General features: G+C 36.3%; 1 protein-coding gene across 2 annotated transcripts in view; it reads right to left on the reverse strand.

The window, feature by feature from the left end:
• Positions 1–20,535, reverse strand: part of MED13 (mediator complex subunit 13) — a 103,680-nt gene that overhangs the window by 73,932 nt on the left and 9,213 nt on the right. For both annotated transcript variants that reach the window (XM_041724380.1, XM_041724379.1), the window contains exon 3: positions 19,415–19,583. In XM_041724380.1, the coding sequence (XP_041580314.1) occupies positions 19,415–19,583 (169 nt within the window). The remainder of the gene's footprint in view (positions 1–19,414; positions 19,584–20,535) is intronic.

Here is a 20,535-nt window from a genome sequence, read left to right on the forward strand (position 1 = left end):
AGAAAACTAAACCTGATTTCTTCTAGGGAATGGGACTAAAGCAATTAAACAGGAATCTTTCAGGCTTTCAAAATCCATAATATTCTGTACTGCTTAAATCATATTACTTTTACATTTTTTAAAATTATAAGCTATTGGGTGCCTGTGTGGCTTAGTCAGTTAAGCATCTGCCATCGGCTCTAGTCATGATCTCTGGGTCCTGGGATCGAGCCCTGCATGGGGCCATTGGCTCAGCGGGGAGTCTGCTTCTCCCTCTCACTCTCCCTCTCCCTCAGTGCTCTCTCTCTCAAATAAATAAATCTTTAAAAAATTATGACTTCTATAATCAATGATTACTATATCTTTCCCAACCCCAGTAGCCTTTCTTGCTTTAAAGCAAGACAAAACAAAAAATATCCTTTTGGAATAACTTGAAATTTACAGAAAAGTTGCAAAGGTATCATAGAGAGTTCCTATATACTCTTTACCCAGTTTCCCCTGAAGTTAAATATCTTACAACCATGCTTCATTTGTCAAATAAGTAACTAACACTGGTACATTAATTCCAGTCTTTATTTGGAATTCACTAAATTTTCCATTTAGCCATTTTTCTGTTTGAGGATCCAATTCAAGACACTACATTGCACTTAGCCAATGGTTATTTCCCCCAGCCTCACCTGAGACATAACTGATAAAGCCAAATAGTTTTAAATAGGAAATAAAATTAATTAAATTATTTACTAAATATATTAAGGTTGTTAATCATCTGACTGAAAGGCTAATCCTACTGGAACAACTATTGGTTGAGTAATTACAAAGCCTACAGACATTTGCTTTGGTATAAAAGTGAAATCTAAAAAAATCACCGAGAGACAAAATTTAACTAATAACTTTGAGAACTGTCCATTGAAAAGCAAACCATTGCTAATGCCCTTTCAAAATAAAGACAATTATTATTGCTCTTCAGCAGTAGTAAAGACTCTATAGTGTAAAACAGAAAAAAAAAAGCATACCAAACACAAATCTAAACCCAAATGTGGGGATCCCTGGGTGGCTCAGTGGTTTAGCGCCTGCCTTTGGCCCAGGGTGCGATCCTGGAGTCCTGGGATCGAGCCCCACATCAGGCTCCCTGCATGGAGCCCGCTTCTCCCTCTGCCTGTGTCTCTGCCTCTCTCTCTCTATCATGAATAAATAAATAAAATCTTTAAAAAAATTATCTTAAAAAAAAAAAAAACTAAACCCTAAATGCTTAAAGCAAAACACGGACACACATTCAGAAGAACCCTTCATTAAACTTAGTATTATATTCAGATCTAAATGAACTATATATACTAAGCCACCAAGTGAAAGCAAGTATTATTCCTTTATTCAACAAGTACTTTATGGCTAAGCACACGGCTCTATACTAAACACACATTTAATTATAGTTAAGTGTTGGGCACCCCCGGTGGCGCAGCAGTTTAGCGCCGCCTGCAGCCCGGGGTCTGATCCTGGAGACCCAGGATCGAGTCCCCCGTCAGGCTCTCTGCATGGAGCCCGCTTCTCCCTCTGCCTGTGTCTCTGCCTCTCAGTCTCTCTCTCTCTCTCTCTGAATAAATAAATTTTAAAAAATACTTATTAAAAAAAATTATAGTTAAGTGTTATTAAAAACCAGGTACAGGATCTAGGAGAATGTCTTAACAAAAATAAACTTTAATTCTTAAGTGGAAAAGATCAAACTTGTTGGCATCTCAGCTCTTAACAAATAAACAGTATTGAGTTGACAGGTTAAAATAAACTAGAAAAAAAAAAGAATGAATCAAACTTGGGTAACAACATAAAAGTTTACTCTTATGTCTCATGATACATTATATCAGCCTAACCCCAATACCTATTTCTTCTCCAATTTCATCTCTTACTAATCTTCCTTTAATACTTTCCCTTCTCAACTGGCCTCTCTGCAGCTCCTTAAACACAGGCCTTTGTACCTACTGTTACTCAATCTGAGACATTCCTTGTATCTACATTAACCTTCATTAGGTTTTTGTTCAGATACCTTGTGGGTGCAATTTTCATCAATCATCCTACTTTAAATTGTCCCTTAATTCCTCTTCAGGGGTAGGTTTCATTTGGCTAAATAATCACAATCTAAAATATTACACAGTTCACTTTTTTCTTATAATCGCCCTAGGATGTAAGCTAGGTAGAGGAATCGGTCTCCTTTGTCAATGTCCGCTTTTAAAATAGGTCCTTGACACATAGTATGTACACACTAAATACTGTAAGATATAGTCTATATCTAAGTAACTTATTTCTAATCAAACACTGCTTTTCTTATCAAGTCTGTATCTATAAAGTGGTCCAAAGCTAGGAAAATTAGTCATCCTCAACTTCATCTTCCTAAACTCCCTATCATCCACTAATCCATCACCAATTCCTACTAATTCTAGTTTTTAAATATCCATGATTTGTCATTTATCTTTTTAAGGTCTGAATAACTATTAAAATCCCTAGTTTATCTTGCTTTTCACTGCTGCCAGCACTCTTTCTAAAAATTAATCCTGATCATCTAACTGGCAGGCTCAAAATCAACAGTTGCCCAACGCCATAAAGACTAAATAAAAAAACCAAAACAACTTAGTACAGCACTTTAGACCCTTCATTATTTGATCCTTGCCTAACTCTCCAGGGAGAGGTACTTAATCCACCAAGAACTCCAACTTTGTTTAACTAAAATTCCTTCCCACTATCTTAATCATTCAATACTTCTTTATTTTTTTAAAGACTTATTTATTTTAGAGAGAGAAAGAGCATGTATGTATAACATAACATACACATAACAAGTGTAGGAGGGACAAAAGGAGAGAGAGAAATCTTTCAAGCCCACTCACCACTGAGAAGCCCTTCACTGGGCTTGATCTCAGGACCCATGAGATCATGACCTGAGCCAAAACCAAGAGTTGGACGCTTGACTGAGCCACCCAGGTACCCCACTTCAACATTCCTTTAAACAGCATCTCTGTGCTCCCCTAATATTCTGTGCTTATCATAATATTTATAACACTATTATTTATTTAACTAAATGAACTCCCTCCCAAGTTGTAAATTCTTTGTTAAAAAGAATTACAACTAGGGGAAGCCCAGATGGCTCAGCAGTTTAGCGCCGCCTTCAGCCCAGGGCATGATCCTGGAGTCCTGGGATCGGGTCCCAAATCGGGCTCCCTGCATGGAGCCTACTTCTCCCTCTACCTGTGTCTCTGCCTTTCTCTCTGTGTCTCTCATGAATAAATAAATAAATCTTAAAAAAAAAAAAAAAATCTTAAAAAAAAAAAGGCAAAAGAATTACAACTTTAATATTGGTAGAAAATTGAGTTATTGGCCCCAATTCTTCACCCCCTTCTCTCTCATTTCTTTAATCATGGTAGAAAACACAACATAAAGTTTACCATCTTAATAGTTTTTTTTTTTAATTTTTATTTATTTATGATAGTCACACACACAGAGAGAGGCAGAGACACAGGCAGAGGGAGAAGCAGGCTCCACGCACGGGGAGCCCGATGTGGGATTCGATCCCGGGTCTCCAGGATCGCGCCCTGGGCCAAAGACAGGCGCTAAAACCGCTGCGCCACCCAGCGATCCCTCTTAATAGTTTTTTAAAAATTTGTGAGAGAGAATGAGAGCAAGCACAAGCAGGGGGGAGGGGTAGACCCAGGTACCCACCATCTTAATCATTTTTAATTGTACTGTTAAGTATATTCACATCATTTTGAAGCAGATCACCAGAACCTTTTCATCTTGCAAATCTGAAATTACATCCATTAAACAATTCCCTCTTTCTACCTCTTTCAGGCCCTGGCAACCACCAGTTCCTGTTTCTATGAATTTGAGTACTTTAGATCTACTTCATGCAAGCAGAATCATACAGTTTGTGTTTTTGTGACTGGCTTTTCTCATTTAGCATAATGTCCTTAACCATTCATCAATGGACATTTGGGTTGTTTCCACCTCTTGGCTATTGGGAATAGTGCTGCTATGAATATGGGTAAGCCAATCTCCTCAACATTCTGCTTTCCTGTAGTCAAGAGAGTATGGTACCAGCAAAAAAATAGACACACAATATATCAACGGAACAGAACAGAAAACCCAGAATCGGACCTACAACTAGAGTCAACTAATCTTCAACAAAGCAGGAAAGAATATCCAACGAAAAACAGACAATCTCTTCAACAAATGGTGTTGGAAAACTGGACAGCAACATGCAGAATTAAACTGGACCACTTTCTTACACCACATACAAAAATAAATTCAAAATGGGTTAAAGACCTAAATGTGAGACAGGAAACCATCAAAATCCTAGAGAACACAAGGAACAACCTCTCTAACATCAACTATGGCAACTTTTTACTAGACACATCTCCAAAGGCAAGGGAAATAAAAGCAAAAATAAACTACTGGGATTTCATCAAGATAAAAGGCTTTTGAAAAGGAAAAAAATTTTGAGAGAGAGAGAGAGAATCCTTAAGCAGACTCCTTCTAAGTGCAGTGCCCGACTGAGGGCTCCATCCCAGGACTCTGAGATCATGATGTGAGTCGAAATCAAGAGTCAGTTGGTTGCTTAATCCTCTGAGCTATGAAGGCATCCCAAGATAAAAGCTTCTGCACAATTAAAGAAACGATCAACAAAACTTCAGAATGCAAGAAGATATCTGCATATGACATATCTGATAAAAGGTTAATATAATATCCAAAATCTATAAAGAACTAATCAAACTCAACACCCCAAAAAAATAAATAATCCAGTTAAATGAGCAGAACACATGAACAGACTTTTTTTTTCCCAAAGAAAACATTCAGATGGCTTAGAGACACATGAAAAGATGCTCAACATCACTCATTATCAGGGAAACAGGAGTCAAAATTACAATGAGATGCTACCTCAAACTAGTCAGAATAGCTAAAATTAACAACAAAGGAAACAAGTGTTGGTGAGGATGCAGAGAAAGGGGAAATTTCTTTTACACTATTGGTAGGAATGCAAACTGGTGCAGACACTCTGGAAAACAATATGGAGGTTTCTCAAAAAGTCAAAAATAGAATTATACTATGACCCAGCAATTACACTCCTAGGTATTTAGCCAAAGGATACAAAATTACTGATTTGAAGGGATACATGCACCCTGATATTTACACAGCAACATTATCAACAACAGCCAAATAATGGAGCCCAAATATCTAGACTGTGAATGGATAAAGAAGTTGTAGTATACATATACAATGGAATATTACCTAGTCATAAAACAGAATGAAATCTTGCCCTTTGCAACGACATGGATGGAGCCAGAGTAGATGATGCTAAGTGAAATAAGTCAGAGAAAGACAAATACCATATGATTTCACTCATATGGGGAATTTAAGAAACAAAACAGCTGAATGGGGGTAGGAGAGAGAGGCTAATCATAAGAGACCCTTAACTATAGAGAACAAACTGAAGGTTGCTGGAGGGGAGGTGGGCAAGGGGATGGGCTAAATGGGTGATGGGTATTAAGGAGGACACTGTGATGAACACTAGGTATTACATGTAAGCAGTGCATCCGTAATTTATACTTCTGAAACTAGTATTACACTATATGTAACTAAAAACTCAAAAAAAAAAAAAAAAAAAAGATCCTGCTTTTAATTCTCTTAGAAGGAGGACTGCTGGATCATACAGTAGTTCTAGTCTTAACTTTTTGAAGAACTCCATAATGTTTTCCATAGAGGTTGTACTATTTTACAATCCCACCAATAGTGATAAAGGGTTACAATTTCTCTATCACTAACACTTGCTAGTTTGTTTGTTTTTTTTTTTTTTTTGATACTAACAAATGTGAGGTGGTATCTCATTGTGATTTTGACTTGCATTTCTCTGATTGGTGATGTTGACCATCTTTTTATATGCTATTGGTCATCCCTATATCTTTGAAGAAATCTTTTCAAGTCTTTTGCCCAGTTTTAAATTGGGTTACTGGACTTTTTATTGTTGGGTTGTAGTTCTTTACACATGCTGGGTATTCACCTTTATCAGATATATAATTTGCAAACATTTTTTCCCATTCTATAAATTGCTTTTTCACTAATAATGTCCTGTGTTGCACAAAGGTATTTGATATAGTTCTATTTGTTCATTTTTGCTTTTGTTGCCTATGCTTTTGGTGTCATAATCAAGAAATCACTACCAAAACTAACATCATAAAGCTTTTCCTCTATGTTGTCTTCTAGGAGATTTATTGTTTTGGATTTTACATTCAGGTTTTTAGTCCAGTTTAATTTTTGTATATACTACAAGATATAAAGGCCAGCTTCATTCTTTTACACATGGATACGAAGTTTTCAAACATCATCTGCTGAATCATCATCTTTTCCTGAGTAGTCCTGGCCCCCCTGTATGTATGTATTGAAACAATGTTTGATGAGTTTATTTATAGACTTTCCTAAACTCCATTGGTTTACATATCTGTAGTCTAGCATCACAGTGATTACTGTAGCTTTGTAATTATGTTTTGCTCACCCTCTCTTTATTCAGGATCTTTGGTGTGACATTGTAGTTCCTCCCATTAGAGGTGAAATATACTTCCCCAACCTTCACTCAGGCTTGCTTTGTGACTTGCTTTGGCCAATCAGAAGCTTAAAACATGCTTATGCAATCTGGTTTGTTCTCCAGTGCTTCCTTCATTGCCATGAAAACCATATGAAATATAACTTTACCCAACCTAGTTTATGGTGGGACTAGACTGGCTAACCCCAGCTGACCAGCAGATACATTAATGAGAATACAGAACTGCTACTGTGTTAAGCCTCCATGTTTGGGAGTGCTTTGTTATACAACAGTGACCAATACAGAAGTTGGCACAAAAAATTGAAGTGCTACCATGACAAAAATCTAAATATGTGGCATTGGCTTTGGGACCAGATGACTGAAAGCAGAGAACATAAGACACTGAAAAGTGATAAGAAAATTATTATTGGGGGCTGAAAAAAGGGTGACTTGTTATGTACTAGAGATATACACCATATCAGGTGTATACACCATTTTCAGGCTGTTGCCTGAAATAATCTAGAAGGCAGAAAATGTGCCTAATGAATTTATAAAGCTGGAAAAAAACGGATCAAAGTCAAAATGTAATTTGACTGTTACTAGCTATACTTGATAAGGTACCAAAAGAAAGATGAACTTGGAAAACCCCTTGATGGTTTATAAGCATAACTGAGAGAGAATACAGGTAGCCCAGAAACCTTAGGCTAGAAAATAAAACTACTTCTCAACAAAGTGATGGTATGACCTATATGTAACACAGCTTCAAGGAAAATATCAAATCAAGAGTATGATTCTAATACCTTTTGTTAAAAATACATGATTCTTGATACCAGCTGAAACATTAGGATTTTCAAAAATTATTCCTAAGCCTCCACACATTTTTCTAAAATAAGATATCTAAAATAAACAAGTGTATATGCAGTAATTTTGTTACTATATGTAGGAATGCATATGTAGTCATATTTGTACTTTTCTTTCTTTGAAGGTCTTCTTTTCTGACACAGTTCTTCTTTAATTGTTAAGGTTGAGTAGTAAAGCATATAAATATAATTCCTAAATAGTGCTTTTGTCTTAGCAAACCACTAATGTTTCATTTCTGAGAAGGATATGCCCATTTTATTTATTGACATAAAACAGGCAGAAATCAATTTTCAAAGCTTTTCTCTAACAAAAAAAAAAAAAAAAAAGGAGAATTTAAAAGCAAGATAAAATGCTAAAAAAAGTTAAGAAAAATTTATATTCAACCAGCTAGAGTAACTATATGTTTTTTACCATTACAAAGACTTTTAAGCTTTCTCAGGAAACTTTAAAAGACAAATATTTCTCAATAAAAAGAACAAATTTAAAGAGTTTAAAGAGGAATGACTAAAAATACTTTTGTCAAAAGTATTTCAAAAAAATTTTTTTTCTTTACTTGACAGAGAGAAGAGAGAGCACAAACAGGGAGCAAGAGAGGGAGAGAGAGATGCAGGCTCCCCTCCGGGCAGGGAGCCCAATGTAGGACTCAATCCCAGGACCCTAGGATCACAACCAGAGCCAAAGGCAGATGCTTTACCAACTGAGCCATCCAGGCACCCTGAAAATCTCTATTAAAGAAGTGACTCCACCAAGACTAATCCATTACATAAAGAAATTGTAACATGATTAGTTTTAGGAATCAAGTAAATATTCTATAAAAATGAGTGCTGTGTGCTTATTCAGGAACTGAAAAGCAGATTTTAAAATCTGAATTGCAAATATTATCAAGAACATTTACAAGTACAGGCAACAAACTAAAACAATCTCAGGTTCTTTATCTTTAGAAGAGAGTAGAAAACTTGAATTTTATATCCTCTATTTACTGTTTTTTAATCAGTGAAGTATAGTTCTTAAAAATATAGTTTCCAACTGTTTCATTTCATATGTAGAATATTAAATGAGATTAAAAAAGGATACTCAAGATGAATTTTTGCCATGACATAAAAAGCAAATAATGTGACTAAAAATCTTCCTAAAAAGAGTACCATAATCTGAAAAAAAAAATTGTTTAAGTACATTATTTATAGTCTATTAAATATTTAGGAAAATAAATGCAATCTGGTATATACGAAAACCATGGCCCTTAAAATAAAGGCCCAATAATGTCCTTTCCATATGCCCAATGAGTACCTGACCATCTAAACTTTTAAATCATAAAAATTCTTGGGATCCCTGGTTGGCTCAGTGGTTAGTACCTGCCTTCAGCCCAGGGCATGATCCTGGAGTCCTGGGATCGAGTCCCACGTCAGGTTCCCTACATGGAGCCTGCTTCTCCTCTGCCTGTGTCTCTGCCTCTCTCTGTGTCTCTCATGAATAAATAAATAAAATCTTAAAAAAAAAAAAAAAAAAAAGACAAATTCAGCTGGTGTAAAGTGAAAAATTATATACAAAAGTTAGTATGTATACTGTTTTTGGAGAGGGCCCATCTAATTTATTTTTAGCACTTCTGTTAGGTAGGTACAGAAAGATATCCCATTTTGCTATTTGGGAATTCAAAGCACAAAGAAGTTAAAGGCCTTATCTCAAATCATAACACTAAAGCGAATGTTGACTCGAAACCCTAGTCATCCTGGGGCCTCTAGGTGGCTCAGCTGGTTAAGGGTATGACTTTTGATTTTCAGCTCAGGTCATGATCTCAGGGTCTGAGGTCCCCATCTTAGGCTCCATGGAGCCTGCTTAAGATTCTCTCTTCCTCTCCCTGTGCCCTCAAAGCCTTGCTTGTCTGTTCTCACTCTCGCAAAAACAGAAAAACAAAACAAAACAAAAAACCTTGTCATCCTAACCAAAATGCACAAAGGACTTAAAACATTTCTCCAAAAATATACAAAGGCCATCAAGCATGTGAATAGGTGCTCAACACCACTAATCATTAAGGAAACACAAATCAAAACTATGATATACCATTTCAACCCATAGGATGGTTATTATTAAACAAAACATTTTAGAAAAGTGTTGGTGAGGATGTGAAAAAATTGGAATCTTCCTAGTGGAAATGGAAAATGGTATAGCTATGATGAAAAAGTATGGCAATTCCTTAAAAAAAGAGAAAAAAAATCAAACACAGAATTACTATATGATCCAGCAATTCCACTTCTAAGTGTATTCTCCAAAGAACTAAAAGCAGAGGGGACACCTGGGTGGCTCAGCGGTTGAGCACCTGCCTTTGGCTCAGGGTATGATCCCAGGGTCCAGGACTGGGTCCCACCATTGGGCTCCTTTCAGGAAGCCTGCTTCTCCCTCTGCCTATGTCTCTATCTCTTCTTTCTGTGTCTCTCATGAATAAATAAAATCTTTTTAAAAAACAAAAACAAAAACTAAAAGCAGGGATCTGAACAGATATTCACACACCAATATGCAGAGTGGCATTATTCACAACAGACAAAAAGTGGAAAAACACAGTTGTCCACTGACAGATGAAAAGATAAGCAAGATGTGGTATAAAAATAAAACAGATTATTTAGCCTGAAAAAGAAATGAAATTGTGGGGCGCCTGGGTGGCTTAAGTGTTTGGGTGTCCAACTCTTGATTTCGGCTTGGTTCATGATCGTGGGGTTGTCAGATCAAGCCCTACATCAGGCTCTGTCCCAGGGCTCCATGCTGGGCATGCAGCCTGCTTGGAATTCTCTCTTCCTCTCCCTCTGCCCCCACCCCCCAAAAAAAGAAAAAATAAATGAAATTGTGGTGCATACTACAAAGATGAGAACCTGAGGACATTATGCTACTAAATGAAATAAGCCAGACACAAGAAGACAAATACTGTATTACTCCACTTATATAAGGTGACTAAAACAGACAAATTCATAGAGACACAAGGAAGAATGGTGGTTTATCAGTGGCTGAGAGGAGAAAATGAGTTATTTAATGTGTAGATTTTCAATTTGGGATGATGAAAAAAGGTTCTGTATATAGTGGTGATAGTTGGCACAACAAGGTGAATATACTTAATGCCATGGAACTATACACTGAAAATGGTGTATTAATTCCATTAGTCAATGGTTTCCAAATCTGCTTTTTATAACAATCATCTGGAGATCTTTTTAAAATTCCAAAGCCCAGGCCATACTCCCAAGTTAAAACATAGGCATCAATATTGTTTTAATCTCTTAAGGCTATTCCACATCCAAACAAGTTTCACTACTGCATTAATCTATATTTCTGTAATTCTCATAAGACACTTTTAATGTCTTAAATGAATAGGTATAACTTCAACATTAGGTATTCTGAACATATCTCCATGAACCAGAGACCTTTATTAAAATACAGAAGATAACACCTTATCCGTGAATTGTGGATATATTTCTGCCCACTTAGTGAATACATTACTTACACTATATAATAAAGAATAAAGAGCAATGATATTCTGGTTTACAGCTTCAAGTAACTATGCCCAGCTGGGCAAATAGTGGGTACCTTGACAGAAGGTGAAAGTTTCCTCAATCTTTGAGATTCTAGGGCACATTCAAAATTTAGCATATAGGGTGCCTTGGGTGTCTCAGTTGGTTGAGTGAGCGACTCTTGGTATTAGCTCAGGTCATGGTCTCAGAGTCATGGGCTCAAGCCCCATACTGGGCTCCTCATGCTTGGTGCAGAGGCTGCTTAAGATTATCTTCCCCTCCACCTGTGCCCTCCCCACTGCTTGCACACTTGCTCTCTCTCTAAAATAAGTGGATAAACAAAATCTTTTTTAAAAATTAGCATACAATTCCAAGAGGATTTAGAAGACCGTTAGAAAATATTTTTTACCACTAAAACACTCTACCAAACTCAGCTGGGCTTAAAGCCCTAGAACTGTGCTGTTAATTCAACAGCCAATATATACATGTGACTACTACTACATGTAGCCAGTCCAAATGGAGATGTACTCTAACTATAGAACACACATTAAACTTCAAAAACTTACATTAAAAAAAGTAAAATATCTCATTAATATTCTTTGCAAAATTAAATACATTCTAAAATGATATTTTGGATATACTAAATTAAATATATTACTCTCACCTGGGTTTTTACCTTTTTTAATGTGCCTACTATAAGATTTAACATTACACAGGTGACTCACATTGTATTTCTATTGGACACTGCTACCTTAGAAGGCAGGAAGAAAAAGAGTCCTTAGAAAACATAATAATGATAGCTTTTAGCTTCCCTAGAAGTTCAAGTTTTCAGAGGTACTGAGGGACCCAACCAAAGGACATACTAAAGCTATAAAAAATGGCTAGTAATGTATCTCCCACAGGAAACTTAAATTTGCATTGCTCACATTTAATTAATAGAGATAAAAAGACTATATAAAAGCTACAAGTGCAGTGGAAGATAATAGTTTTATGGGTGAAATTTAAAGTATATTCTTTCATCTATTGCCTTAAAAACAAAAACAACCTAGACCAACTTCTTTAGTAAAAGCTCCTAACGTATTACCTTAATTATTAAGTGTAAAGGCTCTCGTGTAAATAACACCATCCAAAGGAACTTTCTGCAATGATGGAAATACTCTATATACCTACATTACCCAATAAAATAGCCTCCAGTCATAGGAGTCCTTGAAATGTGGCCAGTGAAACTGAGAAACTGATTTGCAATTTTATGTTTTCAAGTAACTGCAATTTAAATAGCCACAAGTGGCTAGTGGCTACCATCCTGAACAGCACAGTTTCAAAACATCTTTAGAAGAGGGAAAAAAAAAAAAAAAAAAAAAAGGATTAAATTTCCTTATTTTGCCCTAATATTCTAGTTACAATTAACCTATAAGTACTTAGGGATATACTCTTCTTTCTGTGAACTTTTGCCTGCTTCATCCTACAAAACCAAAACCTCTTTCTGTGGCCCAGGGTTTTTGCTAATATTTAAATCTTAATTCCAGAACCCAAAATAAGGGCCTAGAACATACAGACCTAGAGGTGCCTGGGTAGCTTAGTCAGGTAAGCATCCAACTCCTGATTCTGGCTCAGGTCATGAGCCCAAGGTCATGGGATCAAGCCCTTCGTCAGGTTCCACATTCAGTACAGTCTGCTTGAGATTCTCTCTTGCCTTCTCCTTCCACTCACGCACATACACACACTCTCTCAAATAAGTAAAATCTAAATAAATAAATAAAACCTTAAAAATAAAAAAAGATGTACAGAACCAGACATTTAAACCAATCTCCTTTATATTACACAAAGATTTATTCTATCCAGTGTATTATATATATATGTGCTGATTATATACACATATATATACACGATATATAGATCTCCTATACTGGCTTTTAAAATTGAAGTTAAATAGTAGAGTAAAAATCTCAAAGCAGATTTACCAAGTGAACAATATATTTTTCCCATAGAAATTATATGGCTATACCTGTAGTTGAGGGAACAGAGTAAAATTATATAATTCTCTCCTATACAATCTCAACTGCCACTTAATTAGCAAACCTCCTTATACATACTGTAAGATACTAGACTAGCAGTCTTAAGAAAAATCCTTACCAATATCTTTCTACTCTGTATACCGTCCTACAAGCATTTAAAACTCTTAGTAAATATACAAACTTAACTGGCCACTCAGCTAACCACTAACCAAGCACAAAATTAGGTTCTTATTCAAAATACTCTTATTCTAATGCACACGCAAACATCACAAATTTGTAATGTCTTTTTACTAAGAGCCTATTTAAAACCTAGAGTAAGGCATTGGCACTTATACCCATTTGCCTGTGGTTTCACTAGCAAACACATCGACTGTCATCTGATCTAGTTTCCTACACTGTAGGAAAACACCTAAACTGTGAAGACAAAACACTGGTCATTCTTTTAATACCTGAAGATGGTAGATTTAAAAGTAAACCTTTTAAATTTGTGTTAATTACCCTAGTAACTTCTTAAATTTCTGTAATTACCTATAGAATTGAGGAGTTCTTTACAGCTAGCCTAGCTATACCACTAGATTTAATTCCATTTCCTCTCTTTCCATCCCTGAAGATTATTACACTTAATCAGACAGTTAATGACATTGAAGAACAGATTATTAGAAGTTGAGAATCTATATTTAAGGGGAATAAAGGGAGGAAGAATAAAGAAAAAGTCTGGAATACTGTTTTCTCCTTTGTTCAAATCAAACCAGTTTCATAGTACCAATTTCCTTGACAATTATGTTAATTTTTAAAAGATTTTATATTTAGAGAAAGAGAGCATGAGAGAAAGCACATGAATGGGGAAAGAGGCAGAGGGAGAGAGAATCTCAGCAGATTCCCTGCTGAGCATGGTGCCGTACACAGCTGACCTCACGATCTGAGTTGAAATCCTGCGTTGGACACTTAACCAACTGAGCCATCCAGGCACCCCAAGAACTTGTATAAACATTCTTAAAAAGAATTAACACAATTGTCTGAGGCACCTGGGTGACTCAGTCAATTGAGAGTCCAACTCTTAATTCGACTCAGATCATAATTTAAAAAAAAAAAAAAAAAAAGATCATAATTTCAGGGTCATGAGATGGAGCCCTGTGTCAGGCTCCACACTGGGTGCAGAATCTGCTTAAGATTCTCTCTCTCCATCCCCTGAACCCCACTTGCTCTGTAATATTCTTACAATTAAAATTTTTTAAATGCTTATATAAATTCAACAAATAGGGAATTGAGTGATAAAAATAGTATACATGATGCTTAATGGTTTAGTTTCATAGTAAGCTAGAAATGCAATTTATAATCCAATATTTATCTAACTTCCTAATATTCCATTAAATTTAATGGAAAAATAAGTACTCCCAAATCATAAAAGCAGTTGAGACTTATCTGCTTGATTTTTCTACCAGCTTTTCTATTTAAAAGGGAGGGGAGATAGCAGTGAAGTTCCTATGAAAAATGATTTGGGGAACAGCACTTATCCTTCCTGGATAAAATCAGTTCTGTACCACGACTAGAGTAACTCAAAAGAGCATATATTATTTCTGCTACTACTCCATTAATAAAACACAATTTGAATTTAGTTCCCCTTCTAAATGGGTCAGCCCACAGAAAAACACTAGTGCTCAACTACATAATTAAATAACGAGTAGAATCTACGGGGTTCATGGAAATCTCCAATATGAAAAGTTGTATTTCCTATTAATAGCCCATTAAGAGAGCTTCTTTCATGAAGAGAAATAAAGATATATCCAGTATCTTACACTGCTCATTGAACACATTCATTTACCTCTACACCTCTTTGTGAAATACCTTCCACTAAAACAGTAAAAAGCAGGGGGAGCACAAAGAGAATGATAGAAGTGAAGGCAGCAGATAAAGTCTGGCTACAAAATTTGGGGAGCAAAAAGAAATTGGGGGAGCTTAACAAGCAAAGGCAAAACAGTAACTTAGTAGAGAAAGGCTAAAGGGAAGAAACCATGATGCAAACTGAATCAAACCCACACAATTCCAGAAAGGCACAGAAGTTGAAGACACTGGTAGATCTCTAAAGGTGGATACATAGTGTAAAACAAAAGAATGAAAGGTCAAATAAGTAAGTCAGACTTCTAGACCCACTTCTCTATACTATAGACAGGCTTCTTTACATTATTCCAGATCAGTAGAAAACTTAGAAGTTCACTTTGAATTGGATGAAAAGAGAGGAACTCTGCACTTAAGGGATACCAGAGACAGCTGAAATGATGTATGTAAAAGAGAAATCAAGTGAAAATCCAAATACCATACAAGTATAGTATTTCCCCAATATAAATATACAGATAGCCTTCTTTATCCAGTAGGCTTCCTAAACATTCACAGCCAAGCTTATACTCGCTAGTCCGGAGACTGCAGGACTTCTCTGGGGAAAATAATTAACTCAAAGGGATGGAGGTGGGGAGGAATACATACAGATATGTAGTTGGGCAACAGGCACCCAATAAAATGGCCAATCACCGTACTAAAGCCTGCAACTTCATAGCTACTTACATACAAACAATTTCCAGTTACCATTTTAGTGCCCAGAAGCCTCAGAGTTAGAAAAGAAGGTAATTCATACATTCTGGATCCCAAAATACTACCTCTCACTTATTCCCTTCCCAGAAAACTACTGGAGGATGGGCACTACCAAAATAGTGAAAAAAAAAAAAAAAAAAAAGTGAACATGAGATCTAGGAAATAAGGGATCTAACCAAAAAAGGCAAAGGGAACAAGCCTATAAAACAACCAGTCCAAACTGGAACAGAAGAATGAAAGGCTCAAACAGAGATATTAATTAACAAGAGAGAAAAAAGAAACTAGTAGATTACACAAAATAATAAAGATTGGGGGGCAAGATTTGTACTTCTGGTAGATACTCCAGGAGTCAATAACCAATAGGTATTTAGATGAGAGGTCAGCAAACTTCATCTGAAAAGAACCAGTGAGTAAATATTGTAGGCTAAATATTTTAGGCTTTGTGGGTCATCTGTCCTATTACATCTGTAGGATTCTGCTATAGTATGAAAGCAGGCATAAAATAATCTATAAGTGAATGAGCTTAACTGTGTTACAATAAAACTTTATTTATAAAAACAGGTGGCAGGCTATATTTACCCCGTGGAGTGGTAGTTTACCAACCCCAGACATGAATAATTAAATGAAAAAAGAGATAAATCATTAACACTGAAGAAAACAAAAAGATACAGAGGAAATGGGATATAATTCTAATATACTATATGGCTGGGCTACAAATAATATTTAAATAATCATAATATAAACTATATATATATATATATTTTTTTTTTTTTTTTTTTTTTTTAAACCAAGTCTTGTAATCTCACCAACAAGATAAAAAAGAAAACAGGAAGAGTATATACAAGTGGCTGGTATGGAGGGAGAAGTGTAAAACAGCTAAACCATCAATACAAACTCAGTAAGTTAGGGGCACCTGGGTGGCTCAGTCAGTTAAGTGTCTGACTTGATTCTGGTTTGGGTCAGGATCTCAGGGTCATGGGATTGAAACTGTATTGGGCTCCACACGCTTGGCAGGGAGTATGCTTAAGATTCTCTCTCCACCTCCCCCCGGGCACTCCTCTTGCTTGCACACTCTCTCTCTCTAATAAATAAAATCTTAGAGTCAACAGATTAATACTGGGTAACTAAAATAACTGAAAACTCAAGAATAAGCATGTTATCTGCTTTTAATTTTTAAATAGGTATATTAAAAGAATTAAAAGGGAATGCCTCTGAAGAGCATATCTAGTATTTAGTACTTAGATCGCAGCTTTTTTTTTTTTTTTTTTTTTTAAGATTTTACTTTTTTATTCATGAGATACACTGAGAGAGGCAAAGACATAGGCAGAGGGAGAAGCAGGCTCGCCTCAAGGAGCCCGATGTGGGACTCGATCCCAGCATTCCAGGATCACGCCCTGGGCCAAAGGCAGGCACCAAACCGCTCAGCCACCCAGGCATCCCAGGTCGCAGCTTTTCATCATTTTAGTCCTCAGTAATTTGCTTGACTTCTTAAAACTGTATTAATGTTTATGCTAAACATTACTGATTACCATCCTGATATTTATTTCCCCTTCTTCTAATTGTCTACCTAATGTCTCTTCTCCATTTCTTCTTACTAACAAGAAGATGACATGGCAGAAAACTCCTGGGAACCTGAGTCCTTGACATTATTGAACAGACAGCAGTATTGGACTCCTACCTCCAGACTCCTTGCTATAGAGAAAAATCAATTCCTATATAAGCCAAGTAGTTAGGTCTTGTCTTTTGCAACCAAATTCATCCCTAACTTGTACAATTTTTTTGTTGACAATAAAGGTTTATGTTCACTTTCAAAGAGGAAGAAAATGAAAGAGATTTGATTGTCCAGTCTTATCTACTCGTCCTTTCTACTAAAACTAAAAAGAGAAGTTTGAAAAGGTTCCAGGTGTACATTGAAAACAATGTGTACATAAGACATAAAAGATGGGTATGCCTGGGTGGCTCAGCTAGTTAAGTATCTGCCTTCAGTTCGGGTCAAGATCCCAGGGTCCTGAGATGGAGCCCCTCATGAGGCTCTGTGCTCAGTGGAGAATCTGCTTCTCCCTCTCTCTCTGCCCTTCCCACCTCTGCTTGTGTTCTTGCTCTCTTTATCTCAAATAAATAAAATCTTTTTTAAAAATACAGGAAAAAAAAAAAAGAACGCATAAAAGCATCTCAACAAGGATACTACATAACCAAATGTTTACTTCATATCCTCAGATCTTTCAGGAAAAACTAAAAAAATTTTCCTTTTCTCTCACATCCTATCTTACGGTTTCATCCCTCTTGAAGCCTCACTAATTTAAACAGTGCTTGGAACCAAATCTTCTAAGAAAGTGTGCCTTAATCATATTTAAACTAAAAAGAACTGGGGCACCTGGGTGGCTCAGTCAGTTGAACATCCAACTCTTGATTTCAACTTGGATCACGATCTCTGGGTTGTGCAATCCAGCCCAGAGCTGGGCTCTGTACTAGGAGGGGCGTCTGCCTGGGATTCTCTCTCCTTCTTCTTCTGTCCCTCCCCCTTCTCATGCATTCTCTCTCTCCCTCTAAGTAAATAAAATCTAAAATAAAGAAATCACAGAGAACTGTAGCAGCCTAAAGCTTCTAACTGCACAGGAAGTTATCTTAAAGTCCTCTATCTGGGGATCCCTGGGTGGCGCAGCGGTTTAGCGCCTGCCTTTGGCCCAGGGCGTGATCCTGGAGACCCGGGATCGAATCCCATGTCGGGCTCCCGGTGCATGGAGCCTGCTTCTCCCTCTGCCTGTGTCTCTACCTCTCTCTCTCTCTCTCTGTGACTATCATAAAAAAAACAAAAAGTCTTCTATCTGTAACTCCTCTAAAAATGTGTCATACTGCTGGGGATTTACCCCAAAGATATGAAAGCAATGAAACGCCAGAACACCTGCACCCCAATGTTTATAGCAGCAATGTCCACAATAGTCAAACTGTGGAAGGAACCTCGGTGTCCATCGAAAGATGAATGGATAAAGAAGATGTGGTATATGTGTACAATGGAATATTACTCAGCCATTAGAAACGACAAACACCCACCATTTGCTTCGAGGTGGATGGACCTGGAGGGTATTATGCTGAGTGAAATAAGTCAATCAGAGAAGGACAAACATTATATGGTTTCATTCATTTGGGGAATATAAAAAATAGTGAAAAGGAATAAAGGGGAAAGGATAGAAAATGAGTGAAAATACCAGTGAGGATGACTGAACATGAGAGACTCCTAACTCTGAGAAACAAACAAGGGGTAGTAGAAAGGGAGGTGGGTGGGGGGGTTGGGGTGACTGGGTGACGGGCACTGAGGGGGGGCACTTGACAGGATGAGCTATTTGTTGGCAAATTGAACTGCAATAAATAAATAAATAAATAAATAAATAAATAAATAAATAAATTTGGTTAACTCAAAGTTCAAAAGAATTACATTCTTTTTTTTTTTTTTTTAAGAATTACATTCTAAGACTAAACATGTCTTACACAGAAAAACACAAATTTAAATTACTTTAATTAAAGCAAAATTAGAAGTTTGGGAAGAAGAAGGGTTAACCCAATTCAAAACACAACTACAGATCACTATCTTCAATAAGTATCAATATTACTTAATTTTAACAGATTATTGTAAATATATTTGCACTACAACTAAAAAAGTGTACTTCAATGCTTAAGCCTCTGCTTTCATCTCACATTTTTTCTATCATCCCAAATCAAAATTTAGATCACTAAATTGACACACAGCCTATTCCCACTTCACACGTAAATTCTCAAAATGAATAAAAGGGTGAAGCAGTCGAACAAAATTGAATGCTTTATAGTACTTTGCTGCATATGTTTGTAAGATAGATTGTTTTAGTACACATTTTCTGTAAAGCGGTAATTAACAAATCTAAAGAAATATTAAGAGTTTAAATAAGATATCTTACCTTTTATTTATAGGTTTTTCATCTTTTTCATAAGGCTTTACAAACCATTTGCCAATGCGTACAAAGTTCCGGTTCATTAAACACCGTTCCAACAAATTGTGAACTGCTTTAAATAGCAGAGTTCGACATTCATAGGAAAGTCCATTCTCCCACACTCCATCTTCCTCTTCTACAAGAAAAATGAAAGAAACAAAAAGTAAAGTAGTGGCACTATATCTACTCAGAGCCAAGTAAAAAGTGTGACAGTTTAAATTCATAAGCCCAGGGCAGCCCAGGTGGCTCAGCAGTTTAGTGCCACCTTCAGCCCAGGGTGTGATCTTGGAGACCCGGGGTAGAGTCCCACGTCGGGCTCCCTGCATGGAGACTGCCTCTCCCTCTGCCTCTCTCTCTCTCACGAATAAATAAAATATTTAAAAAAATAAAACATAAAAATAAATTCATAAGCCCTACTACATCTACTACATAAACCCTACTAAACCTTAAAATACTGAGCTACCATTACTTCTATATATCTCTAGACATTAGAAGATCAGGTTTCAAAGTTAGTCCATAAGGAGTAAAACATCTAAGTGTCACGTATTCCATTAAGGTACCTGAAAATTATCTTCCCACTGAATAAAAAGTCAATGATACACTGCAAACATACTGATTTGGTTTTTGTACCAATACAAAGAACATTTGTATAAGCCGGGAAACATTAAAGACACTCTATATCTAAGATGCCAATTTCGAAGCTGGCTTGTTACTTTGTCCTAATTCCTCCAGCATTCAGCCTGCCAAAAAAAACTAGCCAGTTAATAATTAACTAAAAATATTTTATGTCCATCAGCATTCTAATCCACAACTCAACTATAAAAATAAGTGATGAATAAAAAGGAAGCTTTTGGCACAGAGCCTAACAAGCAATGCATTATTAGCCACCTTAGGTCTCTTCAACCAAATGATTCCCACAATTACTATTCAATACAGGATCCCTCTACATGGGGAAGAAATTTTAAAATACAAAGGCTTAAATTTTAAATAGAACTTCCAATACAAAGTTATAACTACCTTCACTAACTACAAAGCCTCAATTTTGCCAACACATCTATTAACCACTCCAAGTTAATTTACCAAAAACT

This window comes from Vulpes lagopus, chromosome 12, assembly GCF_018345385.1.
Source record: "Vulpes lagopus strain Blue_001 chromosome 12, ASM1834538v1, whole genome shotgun sequence".
In the NCBI taxonomy this organism is placed as follows: domain Eukaryota; kingdom Metazoa; phylum Chordata; class Mammalia; order Carnivora; family Canidae; genus Vulpes; species Vulpes lagopus.